The following is a 24,498-nucleotide window of genomic DNA, read 5'->3' on the forward strand; positions in this document are numbered from 1 at the left end:
CAGAGACTATCAAGCTGACAGAAACAGGTTTGAGTGAATTTGCCATGCTCTAATTTCCACATAAACCTAACCAAGGTCAATACTTCGGTAAAGGTACGAACAGGACCATTCTACAATCTCATGTCCATGCAGATATTACTGCAGAGTAAATAAAAACAGGCATGTGTGCTTGTAGTCAACATCATTTCTCTGCCATCACCGAGGTTACTGAACTGAGGCCGGGGCACAGCTTTGATGTCTCCGAGCAGAACCGTCTGATCGCTATCTCACAATACCCATACAGGGACGTCCACACACAGTCCATTCATACATTAGCTTACCAAGGCGGAGGGAATTTATGCAACACATTTAACATTCATCTGAGGTGTGCATATATTAAAATACATTTGTTTTTAATGAAGCCCTTGGTGTTTGGTGTTACACCTGAATGAGTTTTTCAAAAGCCATATACACACTTATCATGGCTTTTATGTTGTTTTTGCAGTGTTTTTCTGTCACACAGCCTTAGTTTGATTTGTTCATTATCTGTTTTCTGCCTTTGACTCATTGATTTACCATTTACTGATGGCTGGAATTATTGGACTGCATTTGCAAAATAGAAGAGAAATCAGTATTTTAAGCAGGAAATTGTAGCCAAAACTAAAAAAAACATATCTAATTCTATGACCTAAATATCTGATTAGACACTAAAAAACCGGACCCCAGGACAAACAGGAAAACAAAGCACCCTTCAAGCCAACACACACGCACGCATGCACGCACGCACGCACACACACACACACACACACACAGTCTCCGCAGACATAAACATGTGTCGGCCGCCATGTGTGACCTCGCTGTGACATGATGAATGACCAAATCAGAAGCATAATGAAACGCCGCACATTCGCCTGCTGCTTCCCTATGTATGCATGTGTGTGTGTGTGTGTGTGTGTGTGTGTGTCTGTGTGTGAGGACCTCAATCAGAATCACAGGTGACCTGGTGGCTCGCTTAGCCTCCTAGGTTTGACAAGAGCAGATAATTACCAGTGACCCCACACAAAATCAACCGAGGACAGAAAGCGAGTAGCCATGAAGAGGAAGAGGAAGAATGACCTTGAAACTTCAACTATATTTAGGCCACCTTTTATGGCCTCCTCTTCACAACACCTCACTTATCTTCCTCTGTGTTAGCCTTTAACCTTCTTCACACCTTCTTGAGCTCCTTTAACTCTTCAACCTACGCATGAAGAAAGGAACTTCACAAACTAGTAAATTATCAGTGATATTTAGTTTTTTTCATATACATTTTTTAATCATGTTTATTTAGGTAGTGAGACGGATCTGATTTTCAAGGGAGTCGTGAGCAAGAGATATAGATTTTATGTATTTTAGTAGGTATTTTATAAGGATAAGTACATAATGACCAATGTTTTATTTAGCTAATGCATACATAAAAATGAAATACATACAACAATGTGTATTGCACTTTATTTCTGATTTGAGAGAGTGTGTGGTGAAAGTGTTTTTGCTATCTTGTGATTATCTATTTTGTTTTCTTGTGTAAAACTTAAATATCAATGCTTGTTTTATTCAATATGTAACTGAGCTTTGGCAATAATGTAACTTAAACATTCATACCAATAAAGCTTATTTGAATTTGAAATTTGAGCGAGAGAGGCAAGGCAATTTGGTCATGAATTTCAGCCAGAATAAAACACTAAGAATTCTGACAGCGATGCCGGAGGGTGAAGTTTCACAAGAATAACAAACCAACCACACACACACACACACACACACACACACACATACTTATGCATGCCCACGCATACAATCTTTGTCTCATGAGAAATGGTATTAATACCTGGCAGGCTTTAAAATGTCAGCTAGTTTCAAACAAGGTGCACAAAGAAACCAATTTATTTATGGATCTGACACTTCTCATGTCGACTGCTCTCAAGCTATTTTTGTTTTCAAAGTGTGTCTTTAGAAGGAGGAGGAAGAGAAGAGGAGGATGGGGCAAAGATGAAGATGCAGACAGACAAACTGACCGAGTGCTGGGAGTGTGGGCCGGCAGCCAAAGGGATCAACCAGTGAAGCCCTGAGGAATTGGTATTTTAACCCACACTTTGGATAAAATGTCCCTTCAGACGATTCTTTCATTTCTGACACATGGCCGAGATCAAAGAATTGCGTTGGGTGATAAAAATACCACAAATGTGGGCCAATCACAAATCTGCATCCAGCCCTTATGGCTGCTTTCTAACATGAGCTGATGGAGTTCATTTACTCTCCCTTCTGTCTGGCTTCCTTTGTCTTTTCATTCTCGCTCTCTGTCCTCCTCTCTTAGTATTCACCTCCACGGTCACACACACATATTAGGCCAATCTCCAGAGCTGTTTACTCATTGAGTGATGATTGCCTGTTTAAACATCTGTCCGCACCAGTGTACACAGCTACACACACACACACACACACACACACACACACACACACACACACACACACACACACACACACACACACACACACACACACATCTGCCAGATTGTATCCCAGAAAGCCAGTAACATAAGTGTCTACTTGGCTTTAAGATTTAAAGATTTACTAATGCAGTAATTCAAACACATTGATAATCAACCTTAGTGTACTGGAATACTGGGAATATATATTTGATGCATATACTCTTTATTGTAATTATTCTGAATCAAATGAGAATTTGCTTTAGCTGCATGCTGCCTTCAAATGGAACATGTAATGTATTTCCAACTGGATATCCAATTATATCATGTTAAGCAGGTCAAGCGATTAAAGTCAAAGGAAAATTGTCTCACGTCGACTACAACAACTATATTCAGTGCCATTTTAGGACTGACAAATAACAAAAAAAAGATGACTGAAGCTAAAGCTGCACTAATCTATATTTTGAAATTAACAATTGGAAAAGCTTTTTTTTACAAAGCCCAATATCACAAATCACAAATTTGTCTCAAGGGGCTTTACAATCTGTACCTCGATTCAGATAAGGAAAAACTCCTTAAAGAAACTTAAAGGGGTGGTTCAGAATTTTGGACATAGGACCTCATTTCCAAGTTAGCCAGTGTGTTATTTATTAGTGGAGACTGTTTTCAACACTTTTCATCCAGTCCTTCCAGTTGCAGAATTCGCTGGTGCTAGGCTAGCGCAAGTCAACAGTATCTGCTAGCCCTGCCACTAAAAACAGTCTTACCCACTCCACAGTACACCCGAGGCAAATAAATTATAACGCCAGTCTATCAATGTAAATGTCTGTGTTGATAGAATAATGTTAGAAATAAAACTACCCTTGCATCTCAATGATCGCATTACATTTTGAGGGACTAGTTTCTCTGCAGCGGCGTAATTTTACTTTGCTCCGGTTAGTAGTACTGCGCCAAAAAGTAAACAGAGAAGCGTACTACAGTCGGGACACCTAGTAGTAGCCTAGTACAGTGGTATTGAAGCATTGGATTGGAAACTAAGGACTAGGCAACATGGTGTTTCAGTGTGCATTTAGAAATTGTAAAAATAAACCAAACCAACTGTGGCTTCTTGCTTGGCTGGCTTGGACATCAAGACGGAGACTCTACTCAAGTGGCAAATGTCTAGTGATCATTTTAGACCAGAAAACGTTGAAAAACCCCGCAATCTAAAGGACCACAAGTCACTAACAACGAATGCGGTTTCCAGATGCACCAACAGCTACTGATGAACAGGTAATAACTTTTGGTAGGCTACTCTAGCTAATAAAGCTAGCCCCTTTCATAACGTTAGCCTAGTTGCTACTGATAGATTGAGACTGACAACATTAGTGGAGATGATGTTACAGTTCAATGCATTGTGGAGAGTGACAACATTGGCTAACGGTATAGCTACACTTATGGCTGGGCTAACCGCTAACTTTAGGTAGTTGCTGACAGAAAAGTCATGTAAGCTCGGACAGTTTACATGCAAATTGCAGCGGCAGGTAAATAAACTTGTGTGATTGTCATGGAAACCGGCTTTCTCAGTAGCCTAGGTAATATCACTCCGCCGCTGCTGTAGCCTATGCTACCAACTACAGGGAACAAAGTATAACTATTGCAATGCGATGCAAGGGTAGTTTTATTTCTAACATTATTCTATCAACACAGACATTTACATCGATAGTCTGGCGTTCATTTATTTGCCTCGGGTGTACTGTGGAGTGGGTAAGACTGTTTTTAATGGCAGGCTAGCAGATACTGTTGACTTGCGCTAGCCTAGCACCAGCGAACTCTGCAACTGGAAGGACTGGATGAAAAGTGTTGAAAATGGTCTCCACTGATAAATAACACACTGGCTAACTTGGAAATGAGGTCCTATGTCCAAAATTCTGAACCACCCCTTTAAAGGGGGAAAGAAATTAAAGAAACCTCAGGAAGAGTAACAGAGGAAGGATTTCCCTCTCTGGATAGACCGATAGATGTTGTGTGAACAGAATAGACTAACATTAAAATGACAGTATAGGGACGCCTGGTAGCTCACCTCGTAGAGCGTACGCCCCACGTACAGAGGCCGTAGTGGCCAAGGGTTCAGTTCTGACCTGCGGCCCTTTGCTGCATGTCATTGCCCCCCTCTCTCCCCTTTCATGCCTAAACTGGCCTATCCGATAAAGGCCTAAAATGCCAAAAAGATGTATAGACAATCAAGTTGACCCACAGAGAATTATCACCCGACTCTGCGGTTCATCTCTCAGCTTTTTTTTTTTTTTTTTTTACTGTCATTAAGCTTATTGTTCACATATGTTAATGCTACTAGGCCGTAGCTCTGCCTTCAACACATCTGACCTTACAATCCTAATCAACTGTCTGAATAAAAGGGGTTGGCAACACAGACTGTGACTTATAGTGGATATGTTCCTGTAAAAAAGTCAGAGTTTTAGAAATGCTTGCTCATCTCTGGTTCCCTTCACTTGTCTCTGTTCCCCGGGGCTCAATTTTAGGATGTATTGTTTTAAATTTGCATTCTTCCTTTAGGGCTCATCATTTGTAAGCATAAGATTGTTTCTAATTGTTATGCAGATTACTCAGGTTTGTGTCGAACTGAAACACAGTGATTCTGCTGGCTTGTTGTTTCTCATATATTAACTGTATGTCTAAGAACTTTCTAGCTCAGTGACATTAAAGCAGCTACAAGGAGTTTTTAACTGGTTATTAAACAGTCTCAATTTAATACTGATGCTGATGACATACATAAGCAAACGAGACCATCAGCGAGAACGTTGACTATTTCTTAATGCCTGGCCCTGGGTCAGATTCCCCGTGAAATCAGACGAAACGATAGCCTGGGAAAACCCTGACGAACTTCCGGCAAATTTGAGATTTGCTCTGCAAGTCAGTCTGGTCAAGAGCCCATTCAAGCCCATTTCCAAATTTTCCAAATCGAGGCACCAAACACAACTGTTGAGGCGGGCTTTACACGATGACGATAACGCAGCGACAGCAAGCAGCTTTTTGTTTACATTTAACATGACGGCCAGCGAAGCGCAGCAACTCGTTGATGCCGCTGTCGCTGCTACGTCACCCGGATCGTTGGTCTGATTGGTTGAAGGACTATCCAATTGCGCCCAGAGGCATTTGAGCGGCGTCCGTTGGAAATGAGCTGCGAATGAACCTTCCCCAGACCCACTCTCAGTGACAACTGAGAAGGGTCTGGTGTCAACCAGGCTAACGAAATGATTTACAAAAAGGAAGCAGGAGGATATTTTTCTTTTTTCTTTTTTACATCAATATATGAATTAATGTTGGTGGCTAAAACAATATTTGCTTTGTTCCCCCATCGTCATATTAAAGTTATTGATCATACATAGCCACACATAGATACATTCCCTCATCCCATCCTGCAAACAGCTGTATTTAAAAAAGAAAAATAGTATTAGAAATCAATTGCGTCTTTCTTTCACTCGCTTCTAAAAGAAATGTGCTAGCCAGATCAAGATCTTTATGACATGAGTCGGTGGTGCTCATGGAAACACAATGCTTTTATCCACAGGGGCCGCCAAAATCAACGTAAAATTAAAGTTCCTTGTAGTTGCTTCAAATCAAAGATTGTTTTGTTTGTCACTTTTAACACCATTATCACTAACAGCGTCTCAATAGTCTCAATGGTTAAGAGTCTTGTTGTTCTTTTAATTTTCAGGTCAAGATGGTTGTTCAGTCTTCTTTTAGAACATCTCTAAAATTAGGGGTTTCATTCTTAGGCTGCACTTCAGAAGGTTTTCATCTTTAAATAGACTATTCTAAAGGCCGTTTTACGGTTGTGCGTAAACTCCACGCCGTAGCTACGCCGTCGCTCCTACAACATCGTGACCCTTTCGGAGTTCGGAACGCTAGGGGGGGTTGTGGTTTCCAGAGGGTCAATCGCGAAACTCTTTGTTTACTTGTGCATTGGTGTGTGCCTTGAGCCCAAGCCCCCAGGAAGAGCGCCGAGTCTAAAAGCCACCATGGGCTTAGCGGATAACGGTGGTACTGCACCCCATGGCCCAGAAAGACTTTTCACATAGACTTTGCATGGCGAAAGAAACGTCTATATTTCAGCGGATAATTTGTTTCTGGGTATATCAACTTACCAGCCCGAACACTGAAAGGGTCCTTGTTTAAAACGTTACGTTTTTAACATTTTTAACATTCACTAGAAGCGAATCCAGAATTATTAAATTTGGCATGATGAACGCTACGTGGATGTAAGCTACGTGGATGTAACGTCCTTAGCGTTTCCCAAACTGGCGGGCTATCGGCTAGCTAGCTAGTTGTTAACATCAGGGGTAGCTAGCATGGCTGTATTAAGATCTATACATAGCTAGCTATATGCCTACATAACGTTACTACAGACATAGTGATTACATCACCTTGGTTCTCTCTTATAATACATCCGAAGGCTGTATGCTGTAAAGCTTGTAACGTGGATGAGAGCTGAAGCCATGGATGAGCTCTGTTCACGAAACTGCAGGCTAACAGCTAGCTAGCGCTAGTTAGTAGGTAGCTAGCTAGTAGCACAACATAATTATTAAATCTCCTTGGTTGTCTAGCTAAATATATCTATCGTTTATTTAGCTAAGCATGTAAACGATCGGGAACAAGGAAAACAATGTTTAACGTTAGTGAATATTTTAGACAATGAAAACGGCGAGTTCATGAGTTCGCCAGTAAGAGACACGACAGAGAAGCTCATGAACGCGCATGTTGCTACCGGTTGCTACGACAACGCAAACAAATTGTTGCTAGTGCGCATGCCCATCGTGAGCCAACCAGCGTTATGGGCCAACAATGCGGAAAAGCCAAGCTCCATGTTTGCTTTATGCGCTTTTGAGCACTCTCATTGGAACGTACGGGGCTTCCCGCCGAACACTGTATCCAGTTCTCTTAATACATCCATGCTTGAGCCGGCATGTGTGTGTGTGTGGGGAGTGGGTGATAGAGCGAGGGAGAAAGTGAGAGAGTGACGGCAATTGTCTTTGGAGCAAGTTGTGACTCTAGACGCATAGTGAAAGAAACAAAGTGTCTCCCCTGTGCTTTCTGACCACGGTGGGAAATATGTAGCAGGAAAAGTTAACCCTCCTTGATTTCATGTTGTTAATGGAGAAGGAGAACCAGGAAATGAGTCGGGGGAAATGCAACGCTACTAACCCACGGCCGAACAACGTGTGTGGCCGTGACGTGTAGTTACATTTTTTGAGAGGTGCATGTCAGGCTACGGCGTAGACGCAGAGGAATCTGCTGGAGTCTGCGGGGGTACACCGTTGATTCTACGAAGGACCATAAAACGGCCTTTACTCCATACTATCAAGGCAATTTCCTCCCTGCGGGCATTTTATCTAACTCACCTGTATCTTTCCCTGTCCTTACTGGTTTTCTGTCAGTTTTAGAGCTTCTGTGGTTTAAAGCCCAGGAGGAGGAGCCCAGTCAGGGTATCATAGTATTTCCTTTTCAGTCTTTTAAAGTCTTCTTTAAAATTCTTTAAAAAAGCATATTTTATTAAACCTAAAGAACAAGGTATCCCTCATATTTAGGTGTTTTCTGTTCTATTTGATCACTTTTTAAAAACGTGTTTCTTTTTTTCTTTTTGTTTTAGTCCTTTATTTCATTGGTGTTGTGCGATTACCCACTTTGCACCACTTCACTGGGTTTACAGTTACAATCTTTTATTGTGGAAAAACTGTGGTCCTTTAGCAGAATGAGAACGGAGCTATTGGAGACTGCCCGTCCAAGACAAACAACAGCATCAGTTGTTTATTTAAATGCCTAAAATGACCTGTTTTTTTTTTAGAGAATTGGGATTCTTGACTATCTAGAGCAAAGGAGGTAGTGTGGGGTTGTTAGGTCAAGATGGGTGGTTGGGTCAATTAACCCAACAAGCATTGTGAAATTTCACAGACAAACATCCTGTTTCCTTCCAACAGTGATTTGTTTTTTTTGTTTTTTTAACCATGACTGCGATCTTTCTGTAACCTGAACCAAGTTTTTTTTACCCAAACCATAATCTTTCTCTTAACATAGCTAAGTATTTATTTAAAAAAAAATCTTTTCCTTACTTTAAGTAGTTTGTGTGTCTAAACTTAAGCAAAACGTGACCATAGCTCTGTCAGATTAGAAAATCAGTTACAGTTATCAGTTATCAGCTGCCTGTGCAATATCTGTTATTTATTCACTGCTGCTGTTTAAATTCACACTGCATTACAATAGCATTTGTTTAATCCATTTTTTAACCTGATCTTACTTTTCAACCTAATCTCACTTTACTTCTACTTAACATTTTTATTTATTTCACTGTAGCTATGTTACTTTATTTTACTTTTTACACTTATTGACTTGATCTTTTGTTACTCTTATTTTTACCTTGAATTTGACTGTGAGCAACTGCAACTAAACAATTTCCCTGAGGGGATCAATCAAATATTCTGATTCTGATTCTGAAAAGGCACCTGACCTTTACATTATTTGAAACAGAATTATTTTTTTGAAGGCAGTAAAAATTAAGAAAACACTCATATATGGACATTATTTTGTACTTGAGCGGCTTAAAGGAAAGTTTTGACATTTTGGGAAATACGCTTTTTTCGCTTTCTGGTGGAAAGTTATATGAGAAGATCGGTGTCACTCTCTGTATCTGTATAGTTAGCTGAGGCAAATCTCACAAATGAACACGTCATGTCTCGTTTGTTTAATTCGTACAAAACCTGAGTAAAAACTACAATTGACTGGCTACGGGGGTTATGTGCTTGTCTGCCACACAACACTTTAGAGGTGCTGGTGGGTGGATTTTGTTACCTTTGGACAGGCTAGTTGTTTCCCCCTGTTTCCATGTCCTTGTCTTTATGCTAAGATAAGCTAGCCGGCTGCTGCTTGTAATTATGAGAGCGATGTCAATTTTCTTATCTAACTCTTTGCCAGAAAAAGTGTAGCTTTAAATAGTAAAGTGTGTATTGCGTATGTGTTGCAGAGAGCGGTGTATGAATGTAGCAGCACAACGTGAGTTGACTGCTTGATCTGGCTTGCAGGCTTGGCTCTATTAACTAAATGCACATTCTGCTATTTTACAGAGAGCCATTGCAAAACAAGTTGCACAACTAACCCTAAAAATAGCCTGACCTCTAAAACAAAAACAGAATTGTCAACTAGGAGGATGATTCACCAATTATGCCAAGACCTCGAGGAAGTCTTTTGAGTGGCCACGATGTGAAGCACTGTCCATGGTGCTAAATCCTTTGTCAAGCTGTTTTACACATGATTAGGGCTGCAACTAAATATTATCTTCATAATGGAATAATCTGTTGATGATTTTTCTGATTACCTAATGGTTTATTCTTTTCTAGTCCAACAATTTCTCCAAATAAAAATACATTGCTTGTAGACTCATGTATACCTTTTCTGATCTGACGGCCATATTGGAAGGACAACATATCTTGTCAGTGCCTTTGAAAACATTACAAATCACTGTCCCACCCATAAAGCTCCTCCCTACGCGGACCTGAGCGGTCTTATACAGCAGCAGTCAATGTGGTGCATTACTTTTCGTAGCATGTATGAATGGTTCATGAGAATAGCCTGAACTAGTGCAGTGCCTGTACAAAACATGTCTGTACGGGCCGATTTCTTGGCCTTCGATATTGCTGCTTGCAGCAGCTTTACTAGAGAATCTTTCATCTAAATCACTTCACACTGGACACTGTGACTGTGGGTCCTGAGCAATACACCTGCCATACCATAGTTGCGTCTCCTAGCAATGCATTCTACCCATCATTTGACAACAATTACCTTTTTGGGACCAGGCTATCAAGGGTTAATTCCGAAAGTTACATCGCTGATGTTTGAAATGTTTGAGTTTGCTACAATGTAACATCTCTAAATATGTCCCGTAGACTGTAAAAGAGCTCGCATTCGACAGTGCACTTCCTTGGGCCGTCTCTAATACACCCACCAAATGTGCGATTGGATGAACGGTTGTCAAGAAAATTGAAGGACAGACACACAGACAGAGACTCCTTCCATTTAAATTAGATATAAACCAGAGAAAAGCAACAAATCATAACATTTGAGAAGTTGCAAATGTTTGGAGTGTTGGCTTGAAAAAGTGTCTTAAACAATTAATTGATCTTCAAAATTGTAAATTTACTGTTGTTTAACTAATTGTTTCATTTCTACGCACGCCAACCTCAGACATTAATACTTTACATTGAGTATGTTACGCATAGAGCTGCAGATATCCGCGGTAGGAGCTGTACATACAAAGGATTTGTTGACAATCTCAGAAGAACCAATGTGGTATCAGCACACAGTGTTGGTTCTCAACAAATACACATCTCACAAGAAACATAAATCCTCCTTAACAAAACTCAAAATTGTAGAATTAATGATTTACCAGCAAGCTTTACCCAGTAAACATCATTTTGTTTCTCACTGAATCAATCTAAGTTAATCTGTGGATCTGATCGGGCTGCCGGCCAGAGAACACATGTTCTCTACTGGCTGGTTTACGCACTGTCCAGCTGCTGAGAGAGACTATCTGTTGAAACATCTATCCCCTATTGTCTGCTTCCATTCATCAGAGGTATCACTGTATCTACTACACACATCCCATACAGATATAGACACCTCAGTCACACGTCTCACATCTCAAACAAAAAACACAAAAAATCTATTTTAACAACTCGCCTGTATTTATAGCGCTGTGCTAAAAGGCCTGCCTAGTGAGCAAAAAGAAGAAAACAGCTTTTATTAGGAGTGATGGTAACCTGCAAACGACAGCACTCTTTAAAACTATGAAACGCCTGTCGGACAATGTGAGTGAAAGAGGAGAGGAGAGCAAAGCAAAACTGTTTGTCTTTTCAATGCAAAATTACTGTCACAAGTAAGCCATGAAGACAGGGAAAAAAGTGAGAGGCAATCAGACAGTTTTCTCTCTCTCTCTCTCTCTCTCTCACTCAGTATTATTCTCTACTTTCTCCTCTCAGCACACAGACACACACATGCATGTCAACACGATTCCAGTCAATGTTATTTAAAAACCATGTGTGATGAGTGAGAATTATATTGGAGGTCGTTTTTTTAATTTCCCCTCCTGCTTTTCAGTTTCCTCTCAGGCAGATGATTGCCTTCACAATATGCACTTTGATCCGTGAATGAAGCGGACAGCATACAATTCCGAGCTACACATATGGGTGTAGGACTTCCAGGTCCATTGTCATATTTGCATTGTCTCTTTGGCTTTACTGGCTTGTGTGTTTTCCCTGTCGATAATCCAAGGTAAATGTGATGTTTGGAGGCTTGACTTTATTTTCTTCATCGATTCACTCCGTGTAAAAAAAATGCTGCAAATAGATCACACACAAACAAATGCATGCAGCACCCACACAACATGTTATTTATTAGTTCAAGGTTAACTTACAGTACATATATCCACAATCTCCAGCATTATACAATTAGAATATATAAATTAAAATAAACTTGAAACAAAATAATCTCAACTCAAAGGTCCACTTACCAGCTTTTTGAGCTTTCAACCACATCTCATGATGCACTTATCGTTTTCCAACACCACTAAGCTCAATGTTTTGTACTGTAAACTTGCACATCTTCCAGAAACTTTCAGAAGCATTTGTGTATGAGACATGCAGTTTCGGTATTTGTACCACACTTTTTATGCCGCTTGTGTGTTGTCAAATTGGTGGATGTGTTTTTTTTTGTTTACAAACAGATTAAAAGTTGGAACCAGTGAATGTTTGACACTGTGGTTTGAAAATAACTTTAACATTATGATTATTAAAATTGTTGACTATGTTTTTTTTCTTCTAGTGAATATAAATAATAATGTATTACAGTTTCACAAAGTTGGGAAACTTGTGAAAAATCCTACATTTCCCATAATGCAAATTGATAGCATAAGGAATTCACCTCTTCATTCATTCATTGGGTTCAGTGGCATACAGTAGGGAGAACTCTGATTGACATGCGCCGGCCCGTGCATTACCTTTAGCTTCCATTTCAACTGCGTAGTCATTGGACGCGTAGGGAAGTCACCGGGGTCCAAATTACCAAACCCTAACCCAAACTCCACTAATCCCCCTAACCCTAACCCACCTGCTGACCACGCCAGTCTTGGTCCCGAGTCTCTATGACTTTACATTCTTGAGCAAATTTATGCAAAAGGAAGTGATGTAACTTGGCATTAAAGTGTGTTCATACGGAACGTGAAGCAAATTCAGAAGCGGAATGATTGTATACAAAAGTCAACGGAAGTTCAACTTGTTTTCAACTTGGACTTCCTGGTAAGATCTGTCAGAGGCTGAGCGACCACACGAACATACTGCATACACATGCATGTTGCTAGCTAGCCATAGCAAATGGCAGTTGCTACATTGGTTGAACAAACACAGACTATACAAACAGTCCCAGTCAAATTAATGCAAATCACACAAGGCAAACATTTGTATTGTATTCTGTCTGAACGTCATCTGTAAAATTGGTGGAAATTCCCCTTAAATTGACTAATTGTTTCACCAAGATCATAGCAATATTTGCTGTACTAGCTTGTGTGTTTTCTGTCAATATTCCAAAAATGAGATGCATGTTGGGTTATAGCCTTTGTAAAAATGTATTCACATTGATAAACAAAGGACATAGCCTAAGGGCTCCAGACTGGAAGAACAATACTATTATTGGGATTAATTTTGGACCTGTTGATGGTGAAGGGAAAGAGAAAAAAGGCAGAGATAGGAAGTGAAACAGCAGAGCAATACAGTGAGGTGATTTAAGGGAAAGAAGGCAGGATACGTGACAGGATGAAGGTGAATAATACCGAGAAAACAGGAGCAAAAGTGGGCTGGGAGAGGAGGAGGGGTTGCTCTGAAGTGAGCGAGAGGGAGGAGAGGAAGAGAGGCAGGCTTAATCCTCACACCATTATTATCAAGACTCACATGCAGCCCCTCCTGTGATGGAGTGAGAGAAGATAGAAAGAGATAAAGAAAAGATGGAGTTAAAGAGGAAATGGAAAGCAGGATTACTGGTGTGACAGCACCGGCAGATGAGCGGCAGTGCAACGGTGAGGGAGAGAGAGGTACTCTAGTGGGAAAAGAAAAAAAAACATCAAATCAGTGCAACAGGATGAGGACCTGCTAGTGCGCAGCCGGCCAGACCCCGCAGACCTGCCATCTGTCCCGCTGTTCTCTCTGCGTTCCCGACGCTCCCACCACCAACCAACATCTGGATAACCTCACATCCCCATATGGGAAAGAGGGCGAGGGGGGCCAAAAAAATCCAAATCATATCCACCACTCATCCTTTTTGATCACACAGGACCTGAGAAAGGCACATCATCACCTTGGGGATCCCTTGCTGCGGAGTATATCACCTCAGGGCTGATAACTGGACCAGAGGAGGGAAAAACTTTTGCTCCAAAGATGCAGAGGCATGCACAGGACCCTTTCTTATCTGTCTGTGAGATTTTCTAACTTCCCATGGATCTGTTGTGTCTGTTACCCCCGAGTAGGGAGAGGGAAAAGGAGACAGAGGAGGTGGAGAGGGGGAGAAAGGAGGAGACGGCGGGGAAGCGTCACCGCCGCCGCTGCTGAAGTGTTCCCGGCGTTTGTGCTCCTCCGCTGAAGAGGCATTTTATCACTCTTCCTCCCCCCCTTTCGCTCCTCTCCTCATCCGACCAGCAGGGAGCCTGAGGAATACAGACAGGGAGCTAAACACAGTGGGTTCATGCACATATGCACACAAACAAACACACACGCACACATGCTGCTCTTCTAGGGGCTCCCGCACCTTTCGTCTTCGATCCCCCTCCTCTTCCCTCACTTTCCTTTCCCATTTTGATGTCCTGTCTTCACCTTCATGACCACTTGTAAATCTGTGACACGTACGGAAAAAGAGGAAAGTGAGAGAAGGGGTGATGAAACTGTGGAGTTAGAAAAGAGAGATTTTTGGAAGAATCACACACACTCGCTGTCACGTTGTGAAGTCCTCCAGGGGAGTGTGCAGACATCCAAAGCTGCCAAACACACACACGCACACAGTCACTGATAACTCACTCACACTCACTCTCACACAGAGACTTGGTCTAGATGCATACTCCTACAGGTGCTGAGAGAGGCGGGTGAAAACCAGGTGAAAAGGAAATAGAGAGAAAGACATTTGGAGGAAAGCAGCCTGGGAACGGTGGAGCAGCAGGAGTTCAAGTTGGATGACAGCAGAAAGCACAGGTAAGTCTTAAGAAAGATGTTACACATATATACACACTCCCTCACACTCGTATTTTGTCACTTAATCTGATCCACTGTCAGGAATATATGTGTGATATTGAGCAATAGAGACAGAATAGATACTATACCAGAAGCTCAGTATAGACACGCAGTTTGAGTGCAGTCATACTTGCAGGTTTCATAAGTGAAGAGTTTCCTCGAGAGAAATCTCCCATCTGCTGCTGACAGAAACAGAACAGCCAGTTGTTACAATAACAGGAACTAGTGTAAGAGGACATATTAGCATTTTTCACTCTGAGTTTTGGTGGCCTGTATTGTGTGTGTGTGTGTGTGTGTGTGTGTGTGTGTGTGTGTGTGTTTGTGTGCGCAATCCTTCCATATCTACCTGCACGCTAACTCAATATGATTTATGGATTATAGATGTTATGGTTGCAGTGTTTTACTGTTGTATCAGTTATCTGGTAATTCTCATTGATTTGTCTTATAAATTGCATGCAGCAGCTCTCATTTTTCTCCATTAGAGACAGAAGCTTTCTGCTCCAGTTTGCATACATCATGTTGCAGCAGCATCATGTACAACAGTTTCTTTTAGCTGCATAGTTCACAGTAACATAGATCAGTAGTAGCCAACATGTGGTTCGGGGCCGCCCAAAGGGTCCCAAGATAAATCAAAAGAGTCCCAAGATAAATCAAAAGGGTCCCAAGATGAAGGAAAAAAACACATTTATCTTGCACAAAATTATATTTATTTAATTGTCTTCTTTGTCTAATTCTTTTGTTTTTGTGAATGTGAAATACTAGCTTCTGAAATCTTTTCCGAGGCTGCAAACTGCTCCTGTTTAAATATATCATGCTGCAACATCATAGACAAGTAGACAAGTGGTTCCCAACATGGGGCTTGGGATCACAAGATGACAGGGTGTTAGATATTAAAATAACTATTTCTTTTACTATCTACAACTAGACTTTTGTCTAATTCTACTTTATATTTTTACCCTTTCTAAGCTGTTAAGAATCCTTCAAAAAAACAAAACTGTAGCTGTTCACAACTAATGTCACACTAAAAAGGGGTTAAAAGTAGACTGTGATGTGTGTTCAATGGTCAGGAGATAAAAAAGGGTTGGAATTACTAACACAGACAATCAGGAGTATGTGTGTGAACGTGTGAAGGAATACATACTTGGATCACTTCATGTATGTTTTGGTATGTGTGTCAGCAGATTGGGTGTCACTGAGATTCTGATTGCTTTACGTTTAACTGGCAGGGAGCCAAGCCGATCTAGAAATGGCCTCGTCCCATCAACTTCACTCATCTCGACTGATACGTCCGGCCTGCAACGATTTCCTGTAAAGCTGTCAGATCTTTATGTGTGAGAGCAGGAACCCACAGAGAAATGGATTTGCAATGTTAGCAGTTAAAACCCCTAATTATGATGAATGTATGTGGCAGACGTTATGTGATATGTTACATAATAAGCTCTGGGGTTATTATTATTGGGAGTTTGTATGTGAAGGTTTATTAGCTGTGCGCGTGTGTGTGTGTGTGTGTGTGTGTGTGTGTGTGTGTGTGTGTGTGTGTGTGTGTGTGTGTGTGTGTGCAAATCAACTCGTCTTTCACAATCCATCCATAGGGAGGAGAGACGGAGGGATGGAGGGATAAAATTAGGAAAAGAAGGGTGACGCAGTTGAGCTGGTTGACATTGACGGAGTGTCTCTATGGTGTGTTTACTGTCATATGCATAACTGTTAATGTAACTGTTTTAATGATGACTTCAGGGAAGAGTGATGAAAGTGCTTCATTGAGTGGAGTCACATTAATCCAAAGTGTACTGAAATGTATTGGAGTTCTAACCAATTTGTTAAATGTTTGTAACCACATGTCCAAAGGCACAAGACAATGTAGCCCTGATCTACGCCTGTACTGGTATTTGAGGGAACCCACCCATTTTACACATCTATTACTCATAATTTGTTACTGAAAGAATGTTGAAAACAAAGGTGAAGTCACCAACAATAAGGTGTAGCCTGATATTTTCTTTTTATGTAATTGTTTTCTATCACTGAAAAAATCATAGATGTAGGCGGTGATTCAGAGGAGTGGAAGTGGAGTGATAAACGATAAAGTTAATGTTATTGTTTCTTAATTTCTAAAGATTTTTTAACAAATCCAATGGAAACACCAAAGCAAAAATGCTTTAGTAAACCTCCCAATACTTTCCTTGTTTTTTTTGCCAACTAGAGGCAGCACAAACAAGCTGTAAACACAACATTTACATAGCAAACAGTTGCCTAATAAAACATCCAGCTGATACAGAGCGACATTAACATGTATATTGGGTTGTGTTTTCTGACGACCTAAGAAATGTAAGTCCAATATTCACTCTCCTTTTCACTTTGTTTTTGGTCTCCACCAACTCCTGAGGCAAATATGTTAAATGGACTGCATTTATATAGAACTTTTCAACCATACCTGACAAAGCGCTTTACAATTTGCCTCTCATTCACACACTCGCACACAAACACCGATGGTGGCGATATCTGGATCTTTAGCTGATAAATGCTCTGCTATATTCACCAGCTAGTGGCTAACTTTGTTTGTCGGCTGTTTGGGACTGGGCAGGTGGTGTACAGTGGGTTTGATGATACTGATCAGAGTGCTGAGAGTGAAGCAAAACAATGAGGTTCAATGAAACGCTCCATAGAGCTCAGAGAAACTGTAGAGTTGGTGAGAGTTGCCTGTGAGTTTGTCACTACGAACGCGTCCTTTCACATATATGTAATCATTTGATCCACTGTCAATATGAAATTGTTGATTAACCTAACCTGCCCAGATAGAATAGGTGATACAAATCATGCAAAAACCAAGATGGTGTATCATTTTTTCCTCATTCATTGAGTATAAAGCTGCAGCATTCAGATCAGTGCTGCCACTTGTCGCTGGAAACTATAATATAGAACATATTTTATATTCCTACATCAGTATTTCCGTGGTGGAAAGTAACTAAGTAACTTTGCTCAATTACTGTTCTATACAATTAGATAAGGTACTTGTGCATTACATGTCTGCTTTATACTTTTACCCCACTACATTTTTTTTCACAACTTCAGTTCATTTGATAAGAAGTTATCAAATAAATTATGATCTACTTTGCAGATTATAATACTACGAAACATAATCAACACGTTAATTATGATGTATTATCAGTTAAGATGTTCTTAAACCTGGGAAATTCAAAAGCTATCCAGCAGTGTGTACAGTAAATAAACCTTTAGTCGTGCAACATTAAAATAATGCAAGATGCAAAAATCAAGCATTAAATAGGAATTTTAAGTATCAGTTAGAATACCAGCATCAAGAAATGAAATCATTGCTGCAGAATAAGTTTTCACACTGGGATTTCTTGGACTGATCTCAAGTCTGCATAAATGAGGCTCTAGAGAATCCTGATGTTTCATGCAGCTGTCAGAGCAGAACTCCTGCAGTATGTTGATGAGAGGAAGGCCGTCTACTACATTAATACTAGCCCACTAATTCAAGCTCCCTAATTAATGCAATTAAATCAGCTTCGAAGGTGCTTTATAAAAAAAAAAAAAAAAAAAGGTTCAAGCCAGACAGTTGATAATTCTCTGGTGATGATGCTCATCCGATCAACTAGATCCTCTCTGCTCATTTCCTCTTCACCCCCTGGGGACTCAATATAGGGACATCATATCCCAGCTAAGTAGTTAAATGACGGAATGTTCTGTACTGTATATATACTCTATGGCCCAGGAGGTATGTGGTACTTTAACAGAAATAAAGCATCAGCTTGTCCTACAGGTTTTCTCATCATATACATAATAGTATTGTTTATTATAGACATACATGGTAATTGTATGTGCCCTTTGTTATGGAAGAGTTACAGGATAAATCATATTATTATGTTCTTTTTAGTCACCTGAAAGTGAAACTGTGTAACTGTGTATTAATTCTGGACAAACAAGCAATTGTGTTTATACTCCCACATTTTTTGAGCAAAGATGTACATACCACAACACCTTCATCAATGCCTGCTGCAGGCTGCACGAGCAGAGAGGTTTAACAGTTTAATGGAAGAATTATTTAGCATTTTTAGAATGTTTTATTTGATAAATTATCAGAGGCTAAGAGGCTAAAAATATGAAATATTTTTCTTGAAGGAAAAAAACTAAAAAGCAATCATACATTTGCATATCAATAGTTTGTTTTTGTCATTCAATAAATCCTCCAAAAATCTTCTTGAGAGCTGCAATATAAGGTTTCTGACTTGGGTAGTAAGAGGGCCCAACAATAATGGAGGATAGATGCTGCAGGGGGATGAAGGGTGACTAGCTATACACTCCTCTGATGTTACATGTTTTTTCATCATGTCTTCCAAATGTATCACTACAGTTAGTTTTCATTAATAGTACATTGTATGATGAATTTGGATGTGTGTAGTCATATTGATGCTGACGCAGGTACAGTCTGACGCGGTCCCAGTGAGAGAGTGTATCCCACATGGCAGAGCTGCACTCCATCTGGAAGTCTCTATAATAATAGAAAACCTGTGCTTGCACCACCACACTCACTCGCTCAATCTGCACACGTGAATATCATTTTGGAAAGTAAGTGCACTGACACAACAGGATTTAAGGATTACACAATTTTTGATAATAAGAAGTCTGATGTTTTGCTGTTTGTCTGTCTCTGGCTGCCAGTCAGTCGTCCTTTTTCATTTATGTAATTTTAAAAATTCAGTTAAAAAGATGAGCTGAACATAATCAGCTGACTCTTGTTGTGTGTTTGTGTGTAAATTTAGATGCATGGTCTGTCCCTCTTGTTCACATGCTTTCTGTGTTGTAATCACACTATAACTATAATATTGATGCTAATCTGGAGCAGACACACCCACTCCATCAAACACACACACATACACATACACACACTGCTAATCTGAGGCCCCAATATGATGCTTTTTTTTCCCTGGAAATTAGATTAAATGATCACTTGATCTGCTCTGCAGTCAAATGATCTACCCAGTCAGCATTCTCTTTTGCTGTTACTATTGTTTGCTATCGTCCTATCGTCGTCCTTTACACAATTAACTTTTCCCTGCAACACTTTGGTCCGTAAAGGTTTTATACTTTGAGTTATATGATTACTTCTAAAATTACTTTTGCTTTGTTAGTGTTCGTGCAAACAACCATACTTGAAGCTCATTGCTTTCCCCGAACCACTGTCATTTGTGTAGTACTGTTTGCAAATGCAGGAAGCTTGAGTTCTTAACAACAGGTAAAATTCAATAGAGATATATGAATGCAAACTCTTCACAGTTTCCTCTGGTTGTTTTAAAATACGCAGTAATTTACAAAATAATTAGAATGAACAAAGTATACTTCATTTTTGGCAGTCCAGCACTGAAGAGTGTTACTTTACGTACCTATTTCATAGATGTAAAAAAATTCCTCAAAAAAAATCTCATAATCTTTTTCCTTAAGATAGTAGACACTCAGAGTAATTACTCTCACTAATTAGTGTATATTTGCAGCTCGGTCATAAATCTACTTCAGAATATAAACATATTTTGATCCGCAGACTTTAATAATGTTAAACAACAGCATCTCACCACCTCAAGCCGTCTCTGTTTACAATATTTATCACCCTCTGTACCTCCCAGGTTGTAAAATTATCTATATGCACAGCGGTTGGTACATTAAAGAGTGGGTGGAGGTCATACATGTTACCTTATAGTTCTGCTTTAGCTGTATATAAAGGTTGATATCTATAGTACTAACTGTTTGTCTGTTATTCCACAAATGATTCAAAATACAATCAAATGCTGTTTATCTCATGTCTGAAACTCTTAGAATCTGTTCCTTTTTGAGTTGCGTGGAGGAGGTTGTTTGTTTTTAATCTCCACCTAGCACAAGTGGGTGGTGAGTTAACGGGTGCACTGTGCTAACATCAAGACGTAATGATTCATTGGAGAGAGAAAAGGTGATCTCAGTGAGTCAAAACAAGTAATCCCAGGATTTATAAGAGACAAATAACAGCCTTCTGAACCTTCTAAACTCCCCAGGATCTGCATAAATCATATTTCCGATTTTGAGTCGTTGTTCTTTTGTGTGTCCTCCAATAAACCCAGGTATATATGGACTTGATACTACAGCTAAAATGGCCAAATGTTAAAAATGTCACGATTTGCAGATGACACTGCTCAATATATTGCTATTACAGAATTCAGTTTTACAAAAGGAAAATGTGCAACATCGTTTACGTTTTGCAAATCCAAATATCTTCAACAAAATGTCTTTGAAATGTGGAACCTAACATCATCCACAAAACATAAACGCTTAACAACACCACCACCACCACCAACAACAACAACAACAACACAGATCTGTGAAGTAATCCTTAATAAAGGCAGCTCCATGTCCATTATAACCCTTTATAAATTAAAGGTTAATCTATCAGAAGCATCTAATAACATCAGAAATGAATTGTCTTTCAAAGGTTCAAACTATATTTATTTCTAAGGGCACCTAAAGCCCAGGAGTTGAAAACCTTATTAAGATGAATGATTGATATGCCGGGAGCATGGTGAGGAGAGGTGGGACACATTTAACCCAGTGTTGCTTTGAAAGCAGCTTTGAATCAAAGCTGGGAGGTGTTGTTAATTATCAGGGTGCCTCTGATGGCCCCAGATCAGACCGACACTCATATAAAACCCCTTCCAAATATGTGTGACATCTTTATTTGCTATAAGAAAGCCCACCTTCTTTTATCAATGCTTCAAACGTATTGATTCAATAAGGAAGAGCTTCAAACAGCTAACATTTTAATGAAAAATGCAAATGCAATGTTGAAGATATAAGAGTCTTGTGAGTTGTATGGTGTGTTGATTATAGCAGTGAACCATTTTTAAAGATTAGGGTTACTGAGACATTAAACCATATATATATATATATATATATATATATATATATATATATATATATATATATATATATATATATATATATATTTTATGTCTCAGTGAAATGACAGCATTGCTGTATGCACATGTGGGGTACATTTATTTTTCACAACTTTGCCGATTTATATTTATAAAGCTAAAACAAACAAATAAATGAGGATGTATTATTATAGATTAAGATAAGACTTATTTGATCTCTGGGGGACATTCACAAGCTATGCAGTAGTATAAATAAAATCATTAAAGTGATGCATATATTAATGCATTAATAATTATAAGCCAAACATACAATCTAGATTATTCTAAAATGGGCCATTCTGCATAATGAGGAGATTTAAGTATTTTTATGGTAATTTCTATAGTGTGCTATTGCTACTTTTACCTATTTAAAAGATGTGAGTAGTTCTTCCACTACTATTTGCAATGAACATAAATGTATTTACCTCTAAACCTAGTGTTTAAGGCGATACCAAACTTGTGTTAAACCTTCCTTGAAGTGTTGCCAAAACTAAACAATTATTCAAGTGGTTTTGACAACATGTGCACATGCAATTAAATTCAAATGTAAGTCAACAAAACTGTAGTTTTACATTTTCACCAGCCATACAAGTTTACAGATTTCAGCAGCAGTTAGTATTGTAGCTTTTTCACTCCTTGTATTGCTGTGGATATGCTGATGACATCACCCCACTTGGTGAGAGGCTGGCTGAAGTAATGTCATGTAATGTAATCCCAGTGATGAGGGTCGAGGACCTGTGTGACAGTTTTGGCATCTCGCTTGCAGTCTGTGTGTGCTGAATCAGAGATGTGTAGAGATGAAGAGGTGATTACAGTCATGACACTGGGGGCTGGATTATGGAGGATTACATGCATGCATACTTGCACACATTGACACACCCACACACACAGTTTAACACATGACACAAGAGTCAAAATGCAGGGCTTATACTGTCATACAAAAGGGTCAGAGACAGAGACAGACCAGGTGAGAGATATAAGGGATGAGTATGTATAGATGGACTATGATGAATTATGTCAAAAACATCAGATAAGGAAAGCATCTTGTGTTTGACTCTTGCTCTTTCCTTTCATTCCCTTGTCCTCTCTCACACTTTTTCTACTCGTCCTTTCCAGGCAGTAGGCCACCAACATGGTCATTCCCAGGGGACATCCTCCTCCCTCTCCTTGGCCTCCTCTCTTCCTCCTGCTCCTCATCTCCTCCCCGCTCCCCCTGCAGGCCCGGCCACTCCTCCTCCACCCGTCCATCAATGTGGCGGTGGTGTTCAGTGGCTCCAGCTACCAGAATGAGGTCAGAGGTCGTCTCAGCGGGGAAAACTTTGTCGACCTGCCCATTGTGGTCAGCCCAGTGACCGTGCTGGTCAATGACACCAACCCCCGCGACCTGCTGACACGCCTCTGCGAAACCATGGCAACGGAGAGGCTGCACGCCGTAGTGTTTGAGGATGATGTGGGCTCTGGTGCAGACACTCAGGTGATTTATGCATTTTTAGGCTTTCTGATAAAACATCCTCTCCAGAGTCATGGTGTTCAGTCACCCACATCCATGTTTTCTAAAGTTGCACAAGGCAACATGTTTATGTAAAATAGCACCTGTTCTGTCAGCTTAAATCACAAAGAGGGTTGCAAAAAAGAACTAATTGAGATGCCAAGCATGTACATCTTTGCTCAAATTAAATTATGGTGTTAGTATGGTTTCTGATTGTAAAGGGAGAAGTTGTAACACCAAATCATGAAAGTGAAATGTAAATAGTGGCTAAACAGGGCTCAAAGTACTGTCACTTTAAATACATTTTACTTAATTGTAAAATTACTTGTGCACAAATCTGAATTTAGAATCTAATTGAATTTTAGGTAACTGTACAACCTGATCACAATAGTGCTGCACTATTAAACAAAAACAAAAACAAAATAGGGCTGCACTATCACTAGTTCAAACAAACTTTCTTTCGGCAATCACTGAATCTGTCTGTTTTGTTTTCAGGTGGCAGAAGTGGCACAGATCCTGGACTTCCTCTCCACTCAGACAGCTCTGCCAATCGTAGGCATCAGTGGTGGCTCTGCAGTTGTCATACCATACAAGGTACTGTCAAAATAATGAGCGATCACTTCAGCATTGGTCCATCACCACCCTAGAGCTTGAACCGGGGCTAGAGTAGTCTGCGTTCTTGCTATGCCACAGTAAAAAAAACACAAACAATGCATTTTGTGTCCCAGAGGTGTTGATATAACGTGTCGCAAACAGCATAATAAGCAATTTAGGAAGCAAAATTCTAGTAATAAAATGAACAGAAATCTGTAATATAAACCCTGTCAGCAGCAGCACCACCAGCTCACAGCCTCCTGTCTTAGTCAGAACTCTTCTACACCATTGTCATTCAGCTTAAAACAATTTACGTAGGTCAGAGCGGTGAAACGATATGAGCAATACAGATGGGTGAATTATCAGCGATGACTGCAGCCATCGACCCTCATCAGCTCCTCTAATCCCTGGCTGGGAAAAGTCTGTTGTAGGAAGGGAAACTTTGCGAGGGGAGACAAGTGCTGTGGGCGATCTACGCCTCAATCAATCATCCTGGCGCACTTGAAGAGCAGCAGGTTTTTCCTGCTATGATTTAGCATGTATCTCATTGATGAATAGAGATGGAGAGCTGTGAGCTGTGTAGTTAGATTGTAAAGAGGAGATTGATGACATCAGACAGATTCTTAATCTATACTTTCTCTCTACTTTTGAGTTGCAAAATGGCTTCACCCCTTCTTTCTCCATGCTCCATGCTTTCCGCCTGT

The 24,498-nt window shown here is 40.0% G+C and overlaps 1 protein-coding gene across 2 annotated transcripts in view; it reads left to right on the plus strand.

The window, feature by feature from the left end:
* The first annotated feature begins 13,393 nt into the window (after positions 1–13,393).
* The window catches only part of LOC116061373 (glutamate receptor ionotropic, NMDA 2C-like), a 53,428-nt gene continuing 42,323 nt past the window's right edge, over positions 13,394–24,498 (plus strand). Inside the window, exons 1-3 of one of the 2 annotated variants that reach the window (XM_035997691.1) lie at positions 13,394–14,716; positions 22,828–23,185; positions 23,696–23,794. In XM_035997691.1, the coding sequence (XP_035853584.1) occupies positions 22,844–23,185; positions 23,696–23,794 (441 nt within the window). In that variant the 5' untranslated portion in view covers positions 13,394–14,716; positions 22,828–22,843. The remainder of the gene's footprint in view (positions 14,717–22,827; positions 23,186–23,695; positions 23,795–24,498) is intronic. The other variant, XM_031315538.2, reaches the window with a different exon arrangement.

This window comes from Sander lucioperca, chromosome 22 (genome assembly GCF_008315115.2).
Source record: "Sander lucioperca isolate FBNREF2018 chromosome 22, SLUC_FBN_1.2, whole genome shotgun sequence".
Classification (NCBI taxonomy): Eukaryota; Metazoa; Chordata; class Actinopteri; order Perciformes; family Percidae; genus Sander; species Sander lucioperca.